Source organism: Hyperoodon ampullatus (assembly GCF_949752795.1).
Source record: "Hyperoodon ampullatus genome assembly, chromosome: 17".
In the NCBI taxonomy this organism is placed as follows: Eukaryota; Metazoa; Chordata; class Mammalia; order Artiodactyla; family Ziphiidae; genus Hyperoodon; species Hyperoodon ampullatus.
In genome coordinates, this window is record NC_136930.1 from 8,075,643 (window position 1) to 8,099,083 (window position 23,441).

The 23,441-nt window shown below is 37.8% G+C and overlaps 1 protein-coding gene across 4 annotated transcripts in view; it reads right to left on the reverse strand.

Moving 5' to 3' along the window:
* ASPH (aspartate beta-hydroxylase) overlaps window positions 1-23,441 on the reverse strand; it is a gene marked incomplete at its 3' end in the record, with an annotated part of 214,081 nt that overhangs the window by 149,960 nt on the left and 40,680 nt on the right. Inside the window, exons 4-5 of one of the 4 annotated variants that reach the window (XM_079722788.1) lie at window positions 17,164-17,205; window positions 14,294-15,017 (exon numbers count right to left, since the gene is read on the reverse strand). The exons of 2 other annotated variants lie outside the window; for them this stretch is intronic. In XM_079722788.1, coding sequence (XP_079578914.1) covers window positions 14,656-15,017; window positions 17,164-17,205 — 404 coding nt within the window. Of the gene's footprint in view, window positions 1-2,586; window positions 2,680-14,293; window positions 15,018-17,163; window positions 17,206-23,441 lie in introns of those variants that run through there. One more of the 4 variants, XM_079722787.1, reaches the window with a different exon arrangement.

Here is a 23,441-nt window from a genome sequence, read left to right on the forward strand (position 1 = left end):
TTCACACTAACAATAGAAAAAGCAAATGGGAAGGGCAAAGCTTTCAGAAAAGGAAGTACTGGGAATAAAGATAAAATGTGGAAGAAGAGGTCAATAAAATTAAAGTACATGGTCAACCACTGTCCTTCCCGATAGTCAGGAGAAAGGGCTCCCTGGCTGGTATGAGGGCTGGGATGGTTGGCTGCCCGCTCCCAGAAGGTGTCAGGAAGCGTGAGTAGAAGACCTTACAAGACAAACCTCTCAGCTTTGGAGAACCTCATCTGACAGTCACATCTGTCATAATGTAAATTACAGACGTGAACAACATTGGTAATGACATTGCGACTACACTCTGGTGCTTACCGGATTATCAGGCTTATTGCAATATCATACAACAAAAAGAAGCTATAATTACATTGACACTATTATAAATTTTCTGTCTGACATCATCTATGTTCACTAAATAGAAGTAGCACCAGACTTAGTATCATGAATGCCATCAAATGAGATAATGCCAACGACATCAGTTATACTGACAAACTAATCTTCAGTGACAAAAACAGAATAAGTTAATCTGAACTTCAGGTTGAAAAAAGTGTGTGTAAGACTCTACTATGCTAATTATACTACAAAACCATTTCTAAAGCACAGAGTGCCTTCTATTTTTATAGATGTTTATATTTCACAAACTACTTTTATACATATTCTCACAGAATTATAGGAGACCTTCCCAATCTCTGTTCTTCCCTCACACAATGCCCACGATAGCTTCCTAGCAGAGTTCCCAGTTTTACAACTGCTGACAGCACCAGCCACAGAAAATATAACGTGAGGAAAGAGAAGTAGAGATTGGCACTCTGTTCCTCTGCTTAAACCTTTAATGGCTTCTTTTGTCTGAACAGATGAAAATCTAAGTTCCTTGAAGCCCCAGAAGGAAATGCAAGACCTCCACAATCTAGCCTTCACATGCCTCTCTAAAATCATCTGCTGCCAGCACTGGCTTAGAACTTGGTGACTGCGCCATGCTGTTTAATCTTTCCACGCGTCTCTGATGCCCTCCTTTCCCCTGGGGAAGTTGAGTAAAGGCAAAAAAAAAAGAAAAAGAAAAAAAAAAAAAAAAACCCAGGCTGCACTGAGTTAAAGACTAAGTGTAAATAAGGCAAAAAAGCAACTGCAAATTCTTCTTTCAAAAGTGTAGCTAGTACAACAAGGAGAGAGACTGGAGGACAGATGGAGAGAACTGTAGGGATCAAAGGGGTCGTTATTTCATTGTATTTTAATGAAAGATATGTACCTCTGTTTATAGAATAGGTGGATAGTCAGAGAAGACAGAAGGTAAAGACCTAGGTAGAGGAAGGTTGAGAAGGCAACATTTAAACTAAATCAAATATCACCAAGAAGCTGAAAAGGATATGAGGTGATAACAAACTGAAGGACTTAGGAGGACAAGTTATCAGTAATATGCAAAGAGTAATATGAACAAAGAATAAAAAAAGGAGGAGAGAAAGCAAATAGTACATTTCGGAGTAAGTACCAGCTTTGAAAAACAAGATTTTTTAAAATTATAGATTAATCTAGTACAAAGTAAAACTGAGGTGCTAAGTCCAAATATACATTCAAATTATAAAACTTAAAAAAAAAAAAGAAAAAAATCACTCTTGCTCTGAAGCCATGGTATGATTACAGCAATTCTACAGGAATGGGAGAGAGACAGGAAATTCTCCTGGGATTATTTGAGCAACAACAAAAAATAAGAGCAACATATTATTTTTATTAAAAGGAAGGAAGGTAAATCAAACAGTATTCACCAGTACCTAGTGATAAAGTCAGCCCAAGTACTGATACCATCTGGACTCAGTAATAAAGTTGCCAGTAAATATGCAGTGTCATACCTAACACTTCCAATAGGTGGCAAAATGAAACCAAACTTTTGAGAACTACTGGGTAAATGAAAAATGTACAGAAATTAAATAGTACTTTGCAACAAAAATCAAAGCACGAATAGGAAATGATAGTAATGGAACCAAATTTCATTTACCAATTTATTAAGAGACTTCAGGAGTTTTCATCCTATGGGTCACAGGCCCTTGAGTGACTGAGGAAATACTTGAAATGAGCTATGAATTCAGGTAGATGTAAAACAGGCTTCACAGAGGATCACACGGAGGCCTGAGAAGTCTTTTGTTGTAGACAGGAGACTCATATTAAAACGACTGGAAACACAGTAGACCTACTCTATTAAATAATGTGACAGAACTAGTGTACAGTACGTGTGTAATTGTACTTTCAATGTAATATGGCACAGTAGTCCTGGACTTGGAATCAAGAAACATAGCATTTAGTTCACAATGTTTCTAACTATGTTCAGACAAGGAGAAACCTCCTGTGCCTTGGATTCTGGATCTCAAAAATTAAAACGATCCTGTATAAACTTTTTCTAGAAAAGAACAGAGTTCACTATAAAATTTCAGAAGACAAGAAGAGAAAGCATTTCATTATTCTGCAAACATTGTGAAACAAAATTATGGGTAAAACATGACTGTGGAAACTGCTACCTGGGATACCTGGCAGCTGAGGTGATCCAGTGAGAATTAGAGGAAAGCTTACCTGGCCCCTCCAGAACCTGATCCTCCAGCCAAGGGTACGGCTCGGCCTCTTCTGGCGGGACTGTTGGCTTTGGTGCAGATCTTTCTTTAAGGCCTGCATTTTTATTCACAAAGTTAACTTAAGGTTTTCTTTCTTTTTTAAAAAATTTTTGACATGTTAAACCAAGTAAAATAATGTTTCCAAACACTTCATCAATACGGCCAGTAATTCGAAGTTTCCAAGACTTTATATTACATGAAAATGTTGATATGCTTAAAAACTGAAGTAGGAAAATAGTTTGTTCTTTAACTTCACCTGGGCCTTTAACATCTCTTTGCTTAAATTAACTTTTCATTTAAAAAATAATAATAAATCATTGTTTGAATATTCACAAATCTCTAAAATAGTCACAAAAACAATAAGCAAAATAAAATAAAAAGTCACATCTGAACTTGCCAAAAGAAATCCAGTATGAGTTCAATCTCCTCTCGTGTTCGTAAGTGACTAATTAACTTCTAACTCTTGGACTCCGAATTCAGCAATAAGATAATTAAGATACTCTAAAACCTTCTACTGTTATTTGCATGCACTCCACGTTTTGATTTATATATAATTAATTCTTCTTCTTGAAAAGTATAGTTAAATATGAGAGGAAATAATACATAAGTCACTATGTACAATCTTCTAAAGGTAACATTTATGAGCAATATTATTCCATAAAAATATGGAAAAAAAGTTATGTTTTTCCCTTTTTGTCTTAAGGAAAATAAGACATCAGGGTAAATTAACAGGAAAGATGATTTTTTAAAGTCAATGCTGGTCTAAAATCGATTATACTGCTACTTCTTTGATATTTTATATGTAGCACATTAAAATACATCCTCAATTAAATACAACTATGTAGAAAACTAAATTAGACTGTCATGAGCCTGACGATTCCATTTACCAAACCCTGGGCTCTTCGCTACCCCACCGAGAATCCTGTACCAAGAGGAGCTACTAAGGAGCATGTGTTCTGCATGTCAGTAGCTAGAATGCAAAGGTCAGGAGAGAACTGAGAGGCCTTTTCCAATCTTAAGCAGCTTCTATACAACTCACTGGAGATGTCCTATTGCAGTCTGGAACATCCTCACTTCAATATCACTTACTCTTCTTTTTTGGTTCTTTATATTTTCCCTTATTGTTCCCTTTTCTATAGCTCTTCATTTTTCTCCCACTGACAAAAACACCCTCCCACCATCCTCTCCCAAATCCTAAAAAGACACTGAAACAGATTCACGAGATCCCACCTCATCATTTACATTTCCTCTAGTTACTTATTTCTGATATGACTTACCCAAAAAACCTAATGTTAGAAAACAAACACCAATACATAGAGTCGTCTTCTACTCCTAACTATAGATTCCTGAGAACGCATACACAAATAGGCACAGATCCTAACTGTAGTTCACTTTCAGCGCATGGGGGTAAGGGATGAAGGCTTATTAAAACATCTCATTTCAAATTCCAAATTCAGGGCTGAACATTCCCATACCCTTTTCCACTTAAATAAGCCATGCTTACGTCTCTTAACTGGTACTGGAACAGGTATGGACTTACGGCCAAGTTTTGCTGAATGAGTCTTCAGAATCAAGTCATTTATCTTTGCACTCTCAGCATCTCAGAAAACACCTGGTACATAGCAGGTGCTCAATAAACGGCGGCAAAAGGGCTGAGCACACCCCGTGTGTGACTGCTCTGCTCTTTAAAGGGCTACAGACTCTCTGCAGGGCCAAGGCTATAGCTGCACCAGCGAGGCTTAGGGCTGTAGAGGAGGCAAGGCGGACCCACATCAATTTCCCTGCTACTATTGACCAACGAGATGCCTATTTGTGCTCTAGCAGCATCCACCATTTCAGTACCACAAGCCTAATTTGCCCGGACGGTCTGGTTTGTCTTTTGTCCTGGTATAATGACTTCACTCTCAAAAGCATCTCAGTTTGGATGAAAAATTACAGGGTCATTCTTCACTAATCCCATCTGTAGCAGGCTTTCAAAACTGTGCTCCATGGGTTCAATAAGCAGTAATATATTCCCCCATCAAACAATAAAGATTTAAGCTGCCTGAAAATCCCGTTCTTACTGGGTTCCGAGAAAAGTTTCATTTGAAAAAAATTTTGATCCTAAAAGTGCTTGAAAACAACTAGCACATCAATATTCAGACCCACAATGCCCCTAATAAACAGCTTTCTCTAAATTAGCTGGGAGTTATTTGTCTCTAAACTTGACATTGTAAAACGTGAAAAACAACAGGAGAAAGCAAAAGCGCATAACAAGAGAAAATATTGAGTAGTTTTCTTTTCTGTCCAAAGCAGCAGCTGAATTGTAAATGTACTAATACCTGGTCACAGCTATTTTCCAGAGGTGAAATCAGTGCAAAAATAAACTATTTTGTAAACTTCAAAGAAGCTGAAGATCACATTAACACATCTCTTTCCCCAGACCCTTATAAACTTCCTAATATTTAACAAAAACACATTTTAGAATAATTCTTATTGTTTTGATAACCCATGTGGAAGCTTTTACTGTGATGTCTCCAAAATTTTTTCTGTTACCCAAGTCCATTTTAATCCATGAATCCATGAAGTATTCCCCAGGAAATAGTGGTAAATCCATGTCTCATACAAGATTTTAGGCAAAAAGTAAACAAAAATTAAACAAGAAAAATAAAATAAGGCAAAGGAAAGGTTTTCAAATTGGATTTATTATGAGGTACACATGGCAAGGATACAGCTCTGAAATAAACCTTCAAAATCAGGTTATGAAATGAATGTATCGGTTCTGATGCTGATGTGGCTGCAAACAACAAAACACCGACTCACACTGGCTTGAGCAAGAGGGAAATTTATTATTTAACAGCAGGTTGGCTGGCTCTCAGCCCTGGCTTAGTCTTCAGGGTGGCAATCCAGGCTCTCCCAGCTGCAAGCTCCTCTTTCAGACAAGATGATGTCCAGAAGCAAAGGACCACCTCTTGTTCTGCTTCTCTTAGGCTTGAGGAAATCTTTTCTGGAACTTCTCACCATTCTTCCCTTTCAGTTTTAATAGTCAGAACCAGAACCCACTTCTATTCCTAAACTGGCAAGAGCAGCAGGATGACCACAGTGGTTTGACAGTAATTATCTAGGGTTGAATGAACGTTGCACATCAACCACGACAGCTCCTGCATGATTTGGAAAACCAACTAGTTCCCTTAAAACATACCTTGTTTTTAGTTCTTTGAGAACATGAGACAAATTAGGAAAAAATTTTTTAAATGTTTACGTTTAATAAGTGTATAAATTTTCTTCCAATTGTAATTAAAAATGGAGTAAGTTATAAAAAGTAAATGAAATGAGCACTTTAAATCAACCATTCATAGCAAATTTAACTACCTGATACAATTACTCTAGCCCAATATCAGCTTACTTCATTCACTACTACCCAGCTACACCTGACCATAACAGGAAAGAATAAGTGGATTTTCTTCCCATAAATACATAACATTTCAAAAGTTACTAAATTGCATATTACATTCATTCATTCAACAAATATTTAGCACCCACTAAGGCAAAGCATTTTTCTATAGAAAAGCAACACACAAAACCCCTACCCGCCATAGGAAGGGATCAGTTAAAAAGATAAGAAACATGAACTCTTTAGAGTATACCACATGGGGAAAGTGGCAGGCCCTTAGGGAAAGGGGGCAGGACTATTTACAATGAACTGATGAGGAAAGGATTCGCCGAAAAGACTGGAACAGAATCCTGAAGGACATCAGGGATGTGGCCCTGTGACTTACACCAGGGAAGAGTCTCCAGATAAAGCTCTGGACCAGCAAGTACAAAACTCCTCAGCAGGGAGGGTGATGGGAGTGAAGAACACCCAGGTGGCCAACACAGCTGGAGAGCACGGGCCTGAGGATCAGACAGGTCCTGGACATGGGACTTCCCTGGCAGGCCAGTGGTTAAGACTTTGCCTTCCAATGCAGGGGGTGCGGGTTCAATCCCCGGTCAGGGAGCTAAGATCCCACATGCCTTGCAGCCAAACAACCAAAAACATATATAACAGAAGCAATATTGTAACAAATTCAATGAAGACTTTAAAAATGGTCCACATCAAAAAAAAAAAAAATCTTTAAAAAAAAAAAGAAAGAAAGAAAGGTCCCAGACACCCGGCTCTTACTCTGAATGAGAGTGAAGGATTCACTTTTCATAAGAATCATATACAAACTGCTTTCTCAACAAAATGTGGGCCAGGAAGGATTATATACATACTATGATGCTTCATAGGCTCTCATAATCTTAGCCCATAAAAGTTAAGACATTTTAAAAACTAGTTTCTCAATCTTTGATTTACTAATTCAGTGGCATACAGAGGAATTAAAAGTTTGATCTTATCCATGCAGGTTACTCCAGCTGCTGGGATTCATGCAGGGAAGTGCTCAGGGCTGCTGCTGTCACAGATGCAAGCAGTCTAACATGCTAGACTGGGGTATAAATCAATACACCCCAAGAACAACCCTAACTGGTACACGAAACTTGAGAAATATTCTGGGAAATCAATAAACCACAAAGGAACACGTACTAATTGGCCATGCTAATCCCTGCTGTTGTTGCTTGACTTGTATAATCAGCAGGTACAATCCTGGCAGGTATCCCAAGAGCAGCCCTACTGCCAGGAACTACAACAGCTTCCCTGACATACAGTAAGAGCCATTCCAGATTCAAATCATTTTCACATGACCCAAGGTGGACAGACAGGCTTCAGAAGAGGATGACATAAATCTCAAAAGAATTAAACACTGCCAAAAAGATTCCTAAGAGCCTGGTTCAGGAACAATGGACGGACTCCACAAAGATGGGGTTGGAGTGGACTCAGTTTAACATCTCACAACAGGAGACCATGTGTAGGAGCTTAGGAACGTCAGCCAAGAGGGCTGCCTCTGAATTCCATTTGAATCCCATCTTGAACACACTACCACTGCTACAACTTTGGTCTCCACGAGTATGGAAAGCGGATAAAACAGTAACTCATTAGAAGGCTTTTAAGAATTAAATGAGATAATTTAAACCCAGAAAATACACATTTTCCCCATCAGTTAATGTTTTCCTTTATTTCTTCTAAAGAAACAAATCTACCTCTCCCTCCCGCCTGCCTTGCACACATACACACAACAACATGAACAAAGCTTAAGGCAACTTACAAGGTGGTTAAAACAATTACTGAAAAAGCTTCTGGGTTTTTCCTTAAAAATTTTTTTTAAACATTTTTCACCTTTCTAATATTACTAACAGTGTATACAGACCTGAAATATATTTTAATTACCTACTTTATATGTTAACCATTCAATAAACATCCATTGAATGCCTGTTAATGTCAGTTACTATGATAGGTACTGGACATAAATCATAGTCTAATAACAAAGTCCCAGAATGAAGCAAAGTGAAGAGCATGATAATTGCGAGGCACACAATCCAGCCACCTGGGAGGATCAGAGAACGTGAGGACAGATGTGATGACTTAGCTGGATACTGCAAGAGAGGCAGAAGGCAGCCCACCACAGGGTGGGAGCATGTTGTACGCAGACAGGAGGTGGGCAGGACAGGCAACAGTCCAGTTTATTTTTTCTCCATCCCTTGTTTATCTCAGAGCATTTCACTGTAGGGACTGTATCCGCAGGGCCTAGAAGAGCCCCCAATACACTGCAGATACTCTGAATATTTCTTCAACGAATCAATAAATGGGAAATAGAGATGACACAGCATGTGGGTCTTTATTTCATTATCAAAAACAACACAGAGGGCTTCCCTGGTGGCGCAGTGGTTGAGAGTCCGCCTGCCGATGCAGGGGACACGGGTTTGTGCCCTGGTCCGGGAAGATCCCACATGCTGTGGAGTGGCTGGGCCCGTGAGCCATGGCCGCTGAGCCTGCGCGTCCGGAGCCTGTGCTCCACAACGGGAGAGGCCACAACAGTGAGAGGCCCGCGTACCGCAAAAACAAACAAACAAAAAAAGCAAAAAAAAACACAACACAGAAACTTTAAGTATATGCCTTCCTCTAATCTCTTAGAGAAGAAATATTTGAGGCAAGGAAGAAGTGATAGACCTCTATGATGTATAGATGCTAATAAAGAGTGATAAATACATACATGAAGTGAAATCAAATGAGGTATGAAATGAGAACAAAGAAAAATAGATGATTTTCTGCTCTGTAGGGCTTAGAAAATGGAAGCTTTTGCAGAAATTGATTTCTACGTAAAAATGACATCCAAAACCAGTAATAAACATCTAGTTCATGTGGTTTTATCCTCGGGCAAATGGAGAAGGTAGGGCCTGACACTAAAGATTGTTACTGAGGATTTTTTCCAAGTACCCCAAACAAGATTTGCATGAGAATAAGCCTTCTGGGTCTGCTATGTAATACTCACCCTTCAGTTTCCTAAGAACAAACACTTTCTCTTTAGACAGAACCAGGGGAAAATGTAAAGAGCTTAACAACATAAACCTAATTCACCTGATAACTAAATGGCAGGATTTATCAAATGGCAATATTCTCGTACATTCCTCTAACTGCCTGAAGTTATTGTTGACCAAGGGTTGGGATGAGTTCTCTCTATTCCCAGGGCTCTAACTCTGAGGTACCCATTCAGGCTCATCCCATTCAACCCTTCATATCTGGGCGGCAGCAGGAGGCATGGGGTGAGGAGGAGAGAAGGGGAAAACAATTCCAGAAAGTGCCTGCCTTTGGTGCGGATGAAATACAGGGCATAAATATTCACCGTGCGGCCTGCCCCGCACCTAGCCCCCCTTCTCCCGGTAAAAGCGCACTAATTTCATTGAGGGACTGGTTCTCCATCACCCCAGCTTTAAGGGTGGCACTCACATGCCCTTGGTCTTGCAGTCACAGCTTGGTTACCCCATCCCCCATTCTGTAAGAATTAGGAATAAATATGGGCACAGGGGACTCCAGAGAAGGAAGGCCTGAGAAGGAAGGCCACCTCCTAAGAGAGCCCAAAGATGGAGAGAGAGGTCCAGACCACTGTCTGAGCACCCAGAGCTAGCATAACCAAAAGACAAAAACCACAACTACCCCTGGGCTTTACGGTCATGTGAGCCAATCAATGTTTTTGGTCCACGTAAGCTAATTGGAATGGATTCACACATGTAACCAAAAGAATTCTGGAAAATACTTAGAAGTAAAGCTAAACGTGTTCCTAATGTCCTGAGGAAGAATGATGAATGCTTTTTCCATAGAAACATAGTTACACTGAGACTTGCAGAACTGGAAATTAGGAATTGAATAGGTTTTTGTGGACTGGATAGAAAACCTCTAAAGACCATAAAATCGCTTCTATGGAAAAATGTGTTCTAGGTACAAAGCAAACTTATAAATAAGTTTTTCACACTTAGACTGGGTATGAAATGTCTCAATTATACCATATACTTAAGACTACACTTTATTTCTTCGTAACTTTTTTCTAGCTTTTACATTTCACATCTTGTGTTTCCATGTTGTAGCAGTATCCTTTAAATAACTAAGCATTCTTGCAGTTTTATACATATGTAACATTAAGAATTACTTTTTTTTTTCTTTTTTTCTGCGGTAGGCGGGCCTCTCACTGTTGTGGCCTCTCCTGTTGCGGAGCACAGGCTCTGGACGCACAGGCTCAGTGGCCATGGCTGACGGGCCCAGCCACTCCATGGCATGTGGGATCTTCCCGGACCGGGGCACAAACCCGTGTCCCCTGCATCGGCAGGTGGACTCTCAACCACTGCACCACCAGGGAAGCCCTAGAATTACTTTTATTTGTCCGCTCAATGATCTCAGTAAAACAAAGTAGGACCCAGTACACCCATTTTACAATGATACATTAGTTACAAAGAATAAAGAGCTTAACTATTTGTCTCACAATCTGTTGATAAAAGGAGTGGGAATCATAGCCACAGTGCTTCCAAACTTTTAACAAATGACTGAAACAACTTGGTAGAATTATTACCATTATTCTGACAAAAGAAAGGGACGCACGAGTGCTAACAACGTACCAGCCACTCATGCATAACCACCTCGAGGGAAAGGAAAGAAAAACCAGCATTTCCAAGATGCATTTTATAGTGAACTGAGTAACCGATTTGGAGAACTGTTACCAATGGGCATTAACAGAAGGAACAGTGGAAGACACAGGAGAAAGGAATAAAAGTCTGGAGACACAGACTAAATCAGCAGACCCATTTCATGGAAAATGACATTTACAGTTAACTTAAATCACTAAAAAAATTTTGTTTCCTTTGGCCGTGCGGCATGTGGGACCTCACTTCCCCATCCAGGGATGGAACCCGTGCCCCCTGCAGTGAAGCACAGAGTCCTAACCACTGGACTGCCAGGGAATTCCCAAACCATTAACATTTAAAATCATACTTGTTTGCTATCTTTCTTTGTTTTCTAATGGAAGTATATACAGGGAGTCCTTATTACCCAAGTAATCATTATGAGAACCTCTGAAGTTACAAAGTTGGATGACTACACAGGCCATAACATTTCAAAATACTCTCTATGAGCCAATCTCTGGCAGAATTAATTCCCCGGGATTAATTCAAACTTTCATGCTAACAGATTTATGTCAATTTCTTTACCAGTCTCTCCCTCATTTTGAAATGCTGTTGGACCACCTATACACAATGCAAATCATCCATAAAGTAAAACTGAAAATCTTGAAAAAAATAAGATTGCAAATAGTTGATTACAAGCAATGTTAGAAATAACTGAAATTCACACACAAAGCCATTAACCAGTGAAACACAGAAATTACAAATCACAACTGAAGGGAAAATATCAATGAATATAAAGTTCTTCCAAAGAAAGTATTCTGAACACTACAGGATAATAGATTCCTGGAAAAACTGATAAGCTCTCAAATATTTTTGTAAAACTGACCGTCTTTACGATGACTGCTACTCACATGGGAAATGTTACCATACAAAGGAAAATGATGCCAAGAATGTCACTTTTTAGAATTCTATGTATCATCTCTTAGTGTAGCTTAAGTAATGTTAGTGATATAACAAAATACATTTATACTCAGTATTTAATTTTCACTTTTCAGGACTTTTTCTGACTCCCAACTACTTCAAGTTATATAATTTTTGTCCCTGTTTTTAGTTGACATTTCAAAAAGGTGACCTTTCTGGTTTTAATTATCCTTACATAACAATATGAAGCAGCAGAATATAGAAATAACTACATACCGAATAAAAAAGTAAGTAAAACTGAGAAAGCAAGCATAATTTTAACCCATTAATCATGACCAAAAAGCATATTTCCACTAAGTTTTTTAGGTGAACAGTAAGGGTCAATGCATCTGAGTCAAGTGTCACGTCAACTTCAATAAAATTCAGTTGAAACCTTTATTTACTGAAGAAAATGGAAGGAAAGAAAAAAAAGAAAGTAAGCCAATTCCCAGTTCTCAAGAGCTCTTGAAACATTTTTAATAGTTTAGGACAGGAGTTTCAATTCAATTCTTGAGTTGCTATTCAAAGGGAAACTCAATGATAGAACTAAAATATTTCCAGGTGCTTTCTTAAATCGCAACAGATAATGTTTATATGCTTACGCTGATTAGGGTTAGTCTAAATTTTTTTCACTAATTTCTTAGAATTTAGCATTTACGTACTTTATGCCCCACAGCCACTGACTGTGCTTCAAAAACCAAGGTAAAAATTACTAGAATGCCCTCAGTAAAGGTCATTATAATCTGCTGCCCCTCTCTACAAGGGAGAAAAAAAAAAGTCATCGGTACCGAAATTAACACTTAAAATTTGATACCTAAATTTAAAAGCTCAATCTATTTATCTGAGCAAGACCGAACATCAGGATATATTTTTTAAACATTGCAATTTTATGTGGTCGGTGGATATAGTTTTGCTTCTCCTTCTGTCCAGGTCTCAGAGTCTCCCTCTTCTTCTCCCAGAAACTCTTTCCTGCAGGAAGCATTTCATGTGGTTTGAGAAGGAACCCCTCAACCCACACCCAAAGCTTTGTGCACAGGAGCCAGCCTGTCCCCGACTACAGGAACGGTCACAGATGCTTCCAGGCCTAACCAAGACAGCCAGAATCTCCCAGGACTTTTCTCCCAGGGCCAGCCCAGAAAACTGCATCTTTGTACAAGGATGGCTAAACTAGAAAAATGTGTCTGGGGCCCCCGAGGGCCACCCTCCTCATCAAGTGGTAGCACCTCCATATAGAATAAAGTCAAGTAGAAATCAGCAGAGTCAAGATTGGAGAAGAGAGCTAGGAAGAAACAGCTGATTACAGGTCTGTACTTGGGATCTATTCCCCTCAAGCCAGTGCCCCTGTATTTGCCACCAAATGAGCCATAAGATTCACTGTGGTTTACTGTGCTCCTAAAATCAAACTATAAAAATAATAAAATCCAGACTGATCAACATATGAAGCCCCAAGTTAACCCATGTGACAATTTCTTTGGGACTCAGTTTTTAAACAACAGAATGATAGGATTGGATTAGAGATATTAGACTAGATATTCTCTAGGCCTGCCCCCTTGCGGGATAATTTTATTATGTCTGTTGGAATTTTTGTCAACTAAATGTACAGGTGTTTGATTTTAAGCAGTAAAAGGTGCCAGCATATTAAAAAAACAAAAAACAATACTTTTAGAAAATTTTGCACTTAACGCTTACTCATTTCTGATTTGAAATATCTTTAATTGGGCCAAAATCTCTGTTTTTAAAGGCTCTTCAAAGAAAAAGGTGAAGAATTATTTTAAAAATAAAATAAAAATTTTGTGGCAGCACTTATGATTCAGTTACAACAAATCAGGTTATTCTTCTCAAATTCAGTAACTGAATTTCACCAGCAGTCATGGTTACAGAACTTAGACTTCATGTAGAACAGCACAAACCATTTGTAGAAATATATTTCTTATAGAAATTTCATTTTATTAAATGTTTTCTGAACTCAATTTTGATCTCAAATTTGCAGCTCCTCAGAAACGGTAAACAAGTATGATACAATCAAATATGAAAAATATATGCCATTCCACCAATATAACTGAAAAATTGTGTGATATAAAATGAAAGTATATCCTAATTTGAAATAATTAAAGCCTTTCTATAACTAGTCTGAGTCTGTAAAGATGTCATAAATAAGCATTCTAAAATTGTTCTTCTACATAAAATTCTCTTCTCCAGGACTGTTTCCAGAATTCTCAGAATGCCGTGAACACTAAGTATTGACTGGGCAACAGGAGAAGGTCGGGGAGGGATGGTTGGAACGGGAGAGGTAGGGTGAGGAGGGGTGAGGAGTGAGGCAGCACAGGGGGGTGAAAAAGGAGGTAAAGGAGATGGTAAAAGACCCGGGAGGAGAGATGAAAAGGAGTTGAATGGGGAAGAGCCTGAGGAAGGAGCAGCCCCCAGAGAGGGGGGGCGGGGAGGGGGATGGTGCTGGCTGGGCCTGGGGAGGGAGACACGCCGGCAACTTCACAAGAGCCCGAGGAGATGCCCTGGGAAGAGCTGGGGGATGGAGAAAGGAAGCGGAGAAAGGAAGTGGAGAAGGAAAAGGGTAGTTGAAGAGGAATGGGAAGCAGGAAAGCAGGAAGGCGAAGGAGGGAAGAAAAGCAACAGCTAACAGAGAAGAAGACAACCTCCTACCTACCTGAGTATTTATCATTCCTGAAACTTACAAATCACTCTGCATATAAACACTATTTAAAATTTTAATATTCTTGCTGAACTCCAGTGAAAATATTCTGTAGTAATAAATCATTACAATTCATATTATACATATACGTTTACCTGGTACACGATCAATAAGTTAATAGAAATAGACGTTATTACATCATATTTTTATTACATATTTTTTTAAAGCTTCATCTTTTAAATTTCGAAGCATGAGACAGGTACCTCAATTTCAAAGAATTTACTTGGCTGAGCACCAATAAATATAGTCAATGGCTAAATGACACAACTTCCCCAACCAGAGGAATACCAAGTTTTCCATGCCCTTCGGCAGCAAATCATGATGAAGAATATCACCATTTCCTGGGATGCTGCTGCAGCTTTAGTTCTTTCTCTTCTGGTTGCTTCCCTTTGCTAAGTGTGCCTGTTTGGCAGAACTTCTCCCTTCCTTTCTATCATCTTTGTCTTTGGGTGCCACTTTAGCAGAAATATCCTTGATATTTGTTGATTTTTTCCTATTTTCCTTGGTTTTAGTACCTTTACCTAGTCCCGCCTTCTCTTTTTCTTTGTCCTTTTTAACCCTAGGAGACTCTTTCCTGGAAACAACTGAATCCGCAATTTTCTTTTCCTTCCGGTCATCCTCTTTTTGTTTCTTGCTCCTTTTTCTCTCTTCATGTTTACTTTCCTTCCTTGACTCAAGCTTCTCTTTTTCCTTCTTGAGCTCTTCTTTAGTGAGTTCTTTAACTTTCCGGTTTTCCAATTAAAGGGAAAAATGTTTATTGAAAGTCATCTCTTAATTCATAGACAGCAGCTTAGTGCAAAAGTATTGTCTTTTTTTCTATCTCCCCACACACATGAAATGATCATTCAAAAAGTGACTTTCATCCACTAGTTTTAAATTGGCTAAAAACAGATGCAAACCTCTATAAAGTATCAGCTATAAAAGAAATGCTAGAAATTTGCCATCATTTTTCCAGCTGGCAATATAGTATGATTTGCCTCAAAACCAGGTTAACATGCAATATTAATAAAATGAGTCCAGCCATAAAGGCAGCACTTTACACAGAGTGTTAACAACTCACATATCACAGCTATGACAACATAATTAAAGGAACACTGACAACGCAGGAATAAATTTTCCATAGCTTGCAAGTATTTGTACAAAGATAATTTAAAAGTCTTTAGCTCTAACAAAAAAAGTATGTCCTTAAAGTATCTGTGCTTGCATCCCTTGGAAACAAATATAATGCACAAATGGAAAGTTAAATACCATTTAATTTTCTTAGTTTAGAAAAATATAATTTCCATATGAGGACAAAATTTTAAGTTTGTTATCTACAGTGTCTAAGACGACAAGGAGAACTTCTTTTCTGCTTCTGTTCAACATTATGAAATCAGTATTCCTTTAAGTATATTTCCCATTATTTTACGTAGAGCCACTCCAAGCCAACATCTATGCTGTCCATGCTCACAGAAGAGAGAACAATTAAATGGAATATACAGGTGATTCCAAATCTCACGTGAGGTGCTGCTTTCAACTTGCTTTAAATAAAGTTGAACAGTGCTGCTAGCAAAAGCTTTGAATTTCACCTTCTTGATTCCCCATTAAGAAATCATAAGAGAAGCAAGGTGTTTACTGTATAATGTAGCATTTAAGCAGAAACAAAAAAGAGAAAGATTTCTTTAATATAATAAAACGTGGAAGATGTTTCTGCCCATCAGAATCATGTAAAACTCACAGAGTACAAAATGTTATTCGATTCTTCCTGACAATTTTATTAAAACCTTGTAAAAATACAGAATAGAATTCATAAATCATCAACCATCCTCAAAGTCCTCATTCTTCTTCAACGCCGTTCAGAGTAACATAGATACGCAACACTGCAAGAGCGGAATGCTGGTGCAATGCTGACAAGTCTTACTCTGCACACAGTTTTTAAAATATTAAATCTTTAATGTTGAATTTGCCTCTCTAGATCAAGGAGTCAAATTATACTTTATTGGTCATTTATTTCATAATTACTTACATAAGAATAAAATGGTAAAAATTCTGTTTTTCTTCCCGGGAATTATTCAGGCGGGATATCAAAGTTAAAACATTAAAACTTCCTAACCTTAAAGTTAAAATAGAAATCACAAAACCCTGTAAATCACATAGCAAAAGTCTCACCTGTTAATGTTTCACCAAAATCAAACTACATACCATGTGCCAAGCACTTGAACACAAAAGACTATTACAGGTTTATAAAGAAAAGCATGCACTTTCCCCATGCCCCCTCCCTAAAGGATAGAAATCTTTACAAGTGAACAAGAAAAACCAAAGGAATATAAAATAAGGCTGCAATAATAAGCTGTTAGCCTATACAGAATGGTTGACAGGTGTAATAATTTTTAATGAATCAAAATATCAAACACAGCAAATTCTATACCGGCATAATGAAATCTGTTTTCATTTTACTGAAGACTACAAGTTTGGTCCCACTAGCTTTTATTGTGCTCTAAGACAGCATCATCAGAGCTTTTGGAAAAAGGAAATCAATCATTGATGAACTCATCTTTATTTCCGACAGTAACTAAAAAATTTAGACTAAAGAAAGGTTTTAGAAGGTAGATAGGATGTGTATACTGTAAATTTAATGTGTGGTTTAAAGACTGTTCCGAGGTTTTGATAATCTGAAAAAGGAAATTACTTAAAATTATAGGCCCGAGGCAGAAAACTCTTTAATGAAACCTTGATAAAACTACTTACAACCAAAGGTGCACCCAAAACCAAAAAGCAATAATGTTTAGCATTAGTAGCTGCATCTACAAAACATTATCTATAAACTGTCATGCATTTTCAAGCATTAAACTTGATTCACTCAAGGCTAATGTGAAAAATAGAAAATACCTTTAGCCTTGGTTTTTCTCTTTGCTACCCCACCAGGTCCTTCTGTTGGTGTTTACAAGATGAAAATATGTTACAAACAGAAAATATTAAGATAATTAAAAAATAAGTATCTATAAAATAGTTTAAATATTTAAATTGACAATTTAAACTATTTTATAGTTTATAAATTGACTATTAAACAAATTTACTTAAATTCACCATTAAAAAAATACACTCCTGCAACATACAAATATCTATCATTCATATGTCATTTTAGAACCTTACTTTCACTACCTATAACCGAAAAATGCATTTTAAAAACATCACTGATTTAATCAACTCCACAACCTGCCTTAGGTCTGAAAGCATTGTTGGCTTTAGAGATGTCTAATTACCACAGGAAATGGCATTTCCCTCTCAGTGGTACCTGGATGTCAGTGGACTTCTGCTTGGACACAGATGATCAATTACAAGCACCAGGGGTGAAAGGACCTTGGGACCTTATTTCCCTACTCAATTATCACTGCCACTCAAAAGAAGGACAGCATATTTTGATAGAATTTTACTCTTTACTGTCTGAATAATCATGGCTTTTCTCCCATAGTTTCAAACTTTCTTTATAAAAAATTACATAAATAAGAATTATACTATTATGGAGGTATATACCAACTTTTTTACTCTTCATCTAAAAACTCTGCAAAGGCTTTCTATTTCTTCTCTAGGCAAATGAAAGTTCTGATAATGTGTTTATGTTTAACCTTCTAACAAATATCAGTACCATATACCTCGCCGTACACTTTTTCCAACCAGCCTGTACTTAGCATCCCAACCAAATGATGTTCCCAATTCTATCTCCTGGTCACATAAATGTTATTTTACACTCGCGTATCAGCAAACTTTCCAAAGTGGCGTTCCAGGTTGCCAATCCATTTCCTGGGGACACCAGGGTAGAAGGTAGGGTGATTTCTGCTCATCCCCTGTGGAGGCAGCACCATGCACAACCTGTCACCCTACAACTAAGGTCTGAAGTGTCCCAAGAAAGCCCCTAAGCCCTTTCATATTTCACATATTCCTGCTGGAAACTGTGGAACCCCCTCTGTGTGTTTCTCAAAACCATAATCACACTCCCACTTGCAGTATGAGATTTTTTTACTCCTATTCTGTTGTTTGAATCACCCTCCACTCCTAAACCTCTTTCCCTCTCTCTCTGTTCATGGCAATTTGTTTCCATCAAATGAGACATTTCATTTGAGAATGGCAATTTATTTTGGTTGAGATATCATCATTGTCATTCTGGAAAAAAAGTATTAGTATATCTTACCAATGACTACATTAAAAACAGAAATGTGAATTAACTGTTCCATGTGGCTATCTGTATCTATCCAGTTACTTGATATGCATACATAACCAAAACCAGTGTGTGTGTCTAACAACTATTTTTCACAGACAAAGCCCAATTCTTTCTTAAACTCTAGCAAAAACAGCATACCACCGTGTAATACCGAATGCTATCTTGGACCACTCCCCAAGAAAGTTTATTTAGGTAAAATGTCAAACTTATTCTTATAATGACAACTTTTAAATACATGGGTATTATCCAATGTGCAAAAGAAATTAGCATAACGCATTAGAATACACTTTTAATGATGCTAATGTCCCCTCCTGATTCCTGCACGTTCTTGACTGGCGAGGCCTGGATTTTCCCTTAAAAAGCAGAATGGTGGGAATCAGACTATCCCCCTACCCCTCCACTATTATGATATAGTCAAAAGAGCTACACTGATGAAAAGGTTAGCGTTAACATAAATAAGCCAACATATTAGATCAACATCAGATTAGTTGATTAGAAACATGAAAATATAATAAGTACTTGATTTAAAACTTTTCCAGTTTGGGTATAAATCCCTAAAGTGATACAAATTAACAATGTGCCACTGTACTATATATAATTCCAAAGTATCAACCTAAGCTGTCTTTTCTGAACTTAAAGAATATATTGAATCATTTTCCAATATTTTTGACATGACAAAGGCTGAACTAATAATTTAAACAAGAATCATCATATTCAGTCTCTGAAGGAAAGAGTATAAACATGAAAGCACAGCACTTGGAAAACAGAAGGTAATACAGGAGCCTGTAAGTAACAAAAAAAGGGGGGAGAGTCAAGAAAATGCAGGGAATGAATGAATGAATGAATAGAAAATGCAGGATTCTAAAAGTCAAAGTAGCAGTTGTAGAAAGGAAGGAATGAACAAAGCGTTAGGATGAGGACACTACTGAATTCTGTTTGTTAGTAAATGTCCCATATACAGTTTTACAAGGAGTATAAGGGGCGGTCACGTTACACTGAGAAAACAGGTAGAAAGAAGGGTGAGCAAAACCCCAGGGTTGCTCATCACGGCCTCTCTTCCCTCCTTAGAAAAAAACTGATCATCTATGGGGTTTCCCAAGATTCTCAATGGGCAGAAAAGGAATAAGAGTTTGAAGAATTTGATCTGCATTCGTATGTTTTGAGGGCTAGGAAACAAAGGCATGTCTAAGGGTAGAGAAACTGAGTCAGCGGGAGAGAAAGGAGGAGGCCAGAAGCAGGAGGTGCAGACACAGGGTAAAGGTCAGCTGCTAAAAAAATGACCAATGAGAGAGGAAACAACGATTCAAAAAACTTCTCAGAGTAAAGAAATGCTGTGCAGAGTAGAGAAATGATAATGGAACCCAAGCCATTAGGATGTGGCTACGGTCAAAGAGAATGGCAAAAAAAAAAAAAAAAAAAAGTTATCACCATGTTGTTTACTTCTTTTTTGCCCTGTATGTTTATTCTGATGGTTTTAAGGTGATTACTCTTAATAGCTAAGTTGACTATTTGGTAATCCTTATACAGAAATTTGGAAAAAGCAAGTCTTATATACCTCCCTTAGAGCCTGAGGGAGTTGTCTAAAGGTAATTAACATTATTGTGGCAACTGCCTCAGGGCCACTATCCCACACACATTTTCAAAGTGAAATGTTCCGTGTGTAATTAAAACGCTGAATCACCGTTGGACCTGCAGTTTCACCACAATTTTAGAAGACTGGCTCCATTACAGAAACCCAAGTACTATAGCTGCTGCAGGCTTTCAGGAAGTTGGTCACAGAATTGGTCGGCTGAGTATCATATCATACTTAGGTCATCCCAGTCACTCCCACCATCCCTGGTGAGACCAATGAGTCACTCTGAGCCTCAGTTTCGAAGCTGCCTCCTGCCCGTAAGAAGCATCATAATTTATTTCAACATTGACTACAGACGAGGCCCTGAACGCCTAAGAGAGGATTCTGTAAGCTAGGCAGACTTGCTCTAGAACATAAGTCTAGTCTTGGCAAAACGCAAGTCAAGACACTACACCATTTTCCTTTTTATTTTTAAATAGATGGCATAACAATTTTTTGAAAAAAGGAAGCTACAAACCTTCCAGCCTTCTGGGATGAGGGAAGATCAGAACATCAGAGGACTGAAAGACTAAAAAGTTTAAGAAGGGATTACATCCAGAGACTGAGAGCTTCAATAAAGATAAAATCCAGACACAAATACGAATGAGATAGCAGAAAGATCACGTGAAGACCTCAGCTAGCATAGGTCAGTTTATTGTCTGAACTTCAAAGTGTCATTTTTCTTGGAAAACAAAATACATCCAATAATTGTTTTCACTTATTTAAGCTGTTTTAAAAAAATCAGCATTTTATTATGCAATAGGTAACTCCTGACCTTCTCACTCACCAGGGCTAACCCCAGCAAATATTTAATAAATACCCTATGTGGGGCTCAGCTTTGAAGAGGGATTCAAATGCAGCCTAACCTGACTCCCAACTTCAGACAGTTCACAATTTAGTTAATATCTACTCCTGTGTATTACAGAGTTATCGCAACAAATAACCGGCAGAGAATTCAGCACAGGGTTCCGTCCATCGACTTGCGATAATAAAGTCTGCATCCCTGGATTTTATCAAAGTGCTCCATATATGCACGGTGATCAAAGAAATTTCCACAGCTCAAAACACAGAGAACGTTCTACTTGTTTTAGAGACCAGAATCTGATTTCGAAAGGGTTGCTGAGTATCAAGCCCCCAAAGGTATAATTGCCAGGTGTTCAAATTCATAACTGTCTATGCTTCTATCTGCCTTGACTAATACTCCAAAGTTATAAACATCAGGCCAAACGAGGAAACATTTTGCCCTGTCTAGCTAACTGTAAATGAAAACACGCCAGAATTCAAGCAGAAAAAACAGTTTTTCTTATGCGTCTGGATACAGCTCTATAAGCCAGGGAGGTAATTTCTAGAATAAAGAATCAAGTACAAGGTGAAAAAGCAGGATATCACCCAGCGCATTATGCCCGAGGCATCTGCATGACGCAGTGAGCCGGCAGCTGGGCCTCAGGGATTTAATAAGATCAGCACCCAGAAGACACCTCTCCAACTGACTTACACCTCATCCCTCACATCCGAGGGCAAGTAAGAGCTGAAAGAAACTAAAGTGCAGAAAAGAAGTCCCCTGAGTGCCACTTCCTTGTTTTGGTGCCAAATTCCAGAGAACCCAGCGCCTTTTCAATTGGACAAACAGCAGTTTTGTCTGAGGAAGGGCATCTCGGGGGAGACAAGGCCATCGGAACTCAGAGAACATTCCTCAAAGTGCCTTTGGTTCTGGAAATGCAGAGTAAATACAGTACAATGTAAAATTCACCATAAATAAACATTCAAACATACAGATGACATGTTTGCCTTTTTAACTAAGTTCCTAAGCTTAAAAGACACAAGCTAGGAAAATATTTCTATGATCGAACAGAAAATTACACAATAAAGCCTTAGAAGATTAAGAATTGTAACATACATAATAAATAAAATGTAAGCAAAGCAACTTTGGTCAGCTTCAAAGTACTCTATACCAGTTTTGCAAATAACTTTATTTTCTCACCAAAGCAAGCCTTAGGCACAAGTTGAAGGCAGTCACAGAAGTCAGGGGTTCACCAGCTACCTGGATTTTACCTTCATCAGAGGCTTTTCAAAAGGGCTGATCAGAAGGGATACCAAAGAAATGGCAAATTATAATCTCACATCCTTATTTTTCACTTACAAGAATACAGCATAATTAATTTCTGTACATAAAATGTGCATTAGTAGCATGACAAAAAAGCAGAGCCTGATGAGAAATTAATGATTCCAAACATTTTTAACACACAAATTTAATTATTTACTTCTCATGAACTGATCAAACATCTTCTAGGGTTAGTAACAATGAAGCATGAAGAAACAAGACTGGCTTAAAAAACAAATCTCAAGACATCTGTCTAAGAGAATTTCTCTGAGTGAGGCCTAAGACTGCTTTTGAATTTAAACCTAATGAACTCTGATATGTCACAGTACTCAGATTCAAAGTGGAAGACATGATAAATACAGGCAAAGACTGCATAAGCTTTCAGAAAGAACATTATTAAATCATACTCATTTGTTCCAAAATATTAACATTCCAAAATCAGAAGCTTTTGACTGTCAGAAACATTAACAGAATGAAACATAGTCCCTGAATAATCAGGAAAAGACAAACTAGGGTTATAACAGTTATTTAAGCATTAGGAGATCACTGTCCAATGTACAACACGTGTATCTATTTCCAAAAGTAGCTACTGAATAATGCTTTTTCAAAATAAGATTAGCAAATTGGACAGTTTTCCCGACACATGTAAATGCTGAGTCAAGGGGGAAGTTGATGTGCTTCCAGGGTTCTGATTCGAGACTTTTACTTTCAGGCTCTCATTTTGACAGCAAGAGCGAGCTCTAAAAAAGAAATTAAATTTGTCATATTCCCTTCTGAAAAAATGGGTGAATAATCTACTTTCTGAAAGCAACTTGATTAAATGGGAAAAATAAGAATAAATATTTGAAAAGTAGAAATTATCATAGTTAAATAAAATGTTTAAAAATGCAAATATTTTCCAATTTTAAGCTCTATAAAGAACCAAAGCTAGGCTAAGTTTCACAGAGGCTCAAAGAGATGTAAAAACATGAAACACCACTCCCAAAAAGGGTAAAAGAAATCAAAGGTCTTGGATCTTATCGCTCTTAAGCTATAAGAGCTTTGTTTGAGGTGGGAAATGAATGAAATATCATTTTAAGAAATGCATGTTACATATGTCTAATACAATTGTTTTTGCTATCACTGAAACAAACTCATTTTAAATGAATTGATTCACAGGTGTTTTTAAGGTTTTCTAACAGCAAAAATTGATTCTCCTAAAAAGAATTACCACTTTAATAAATTTAATTTACAAA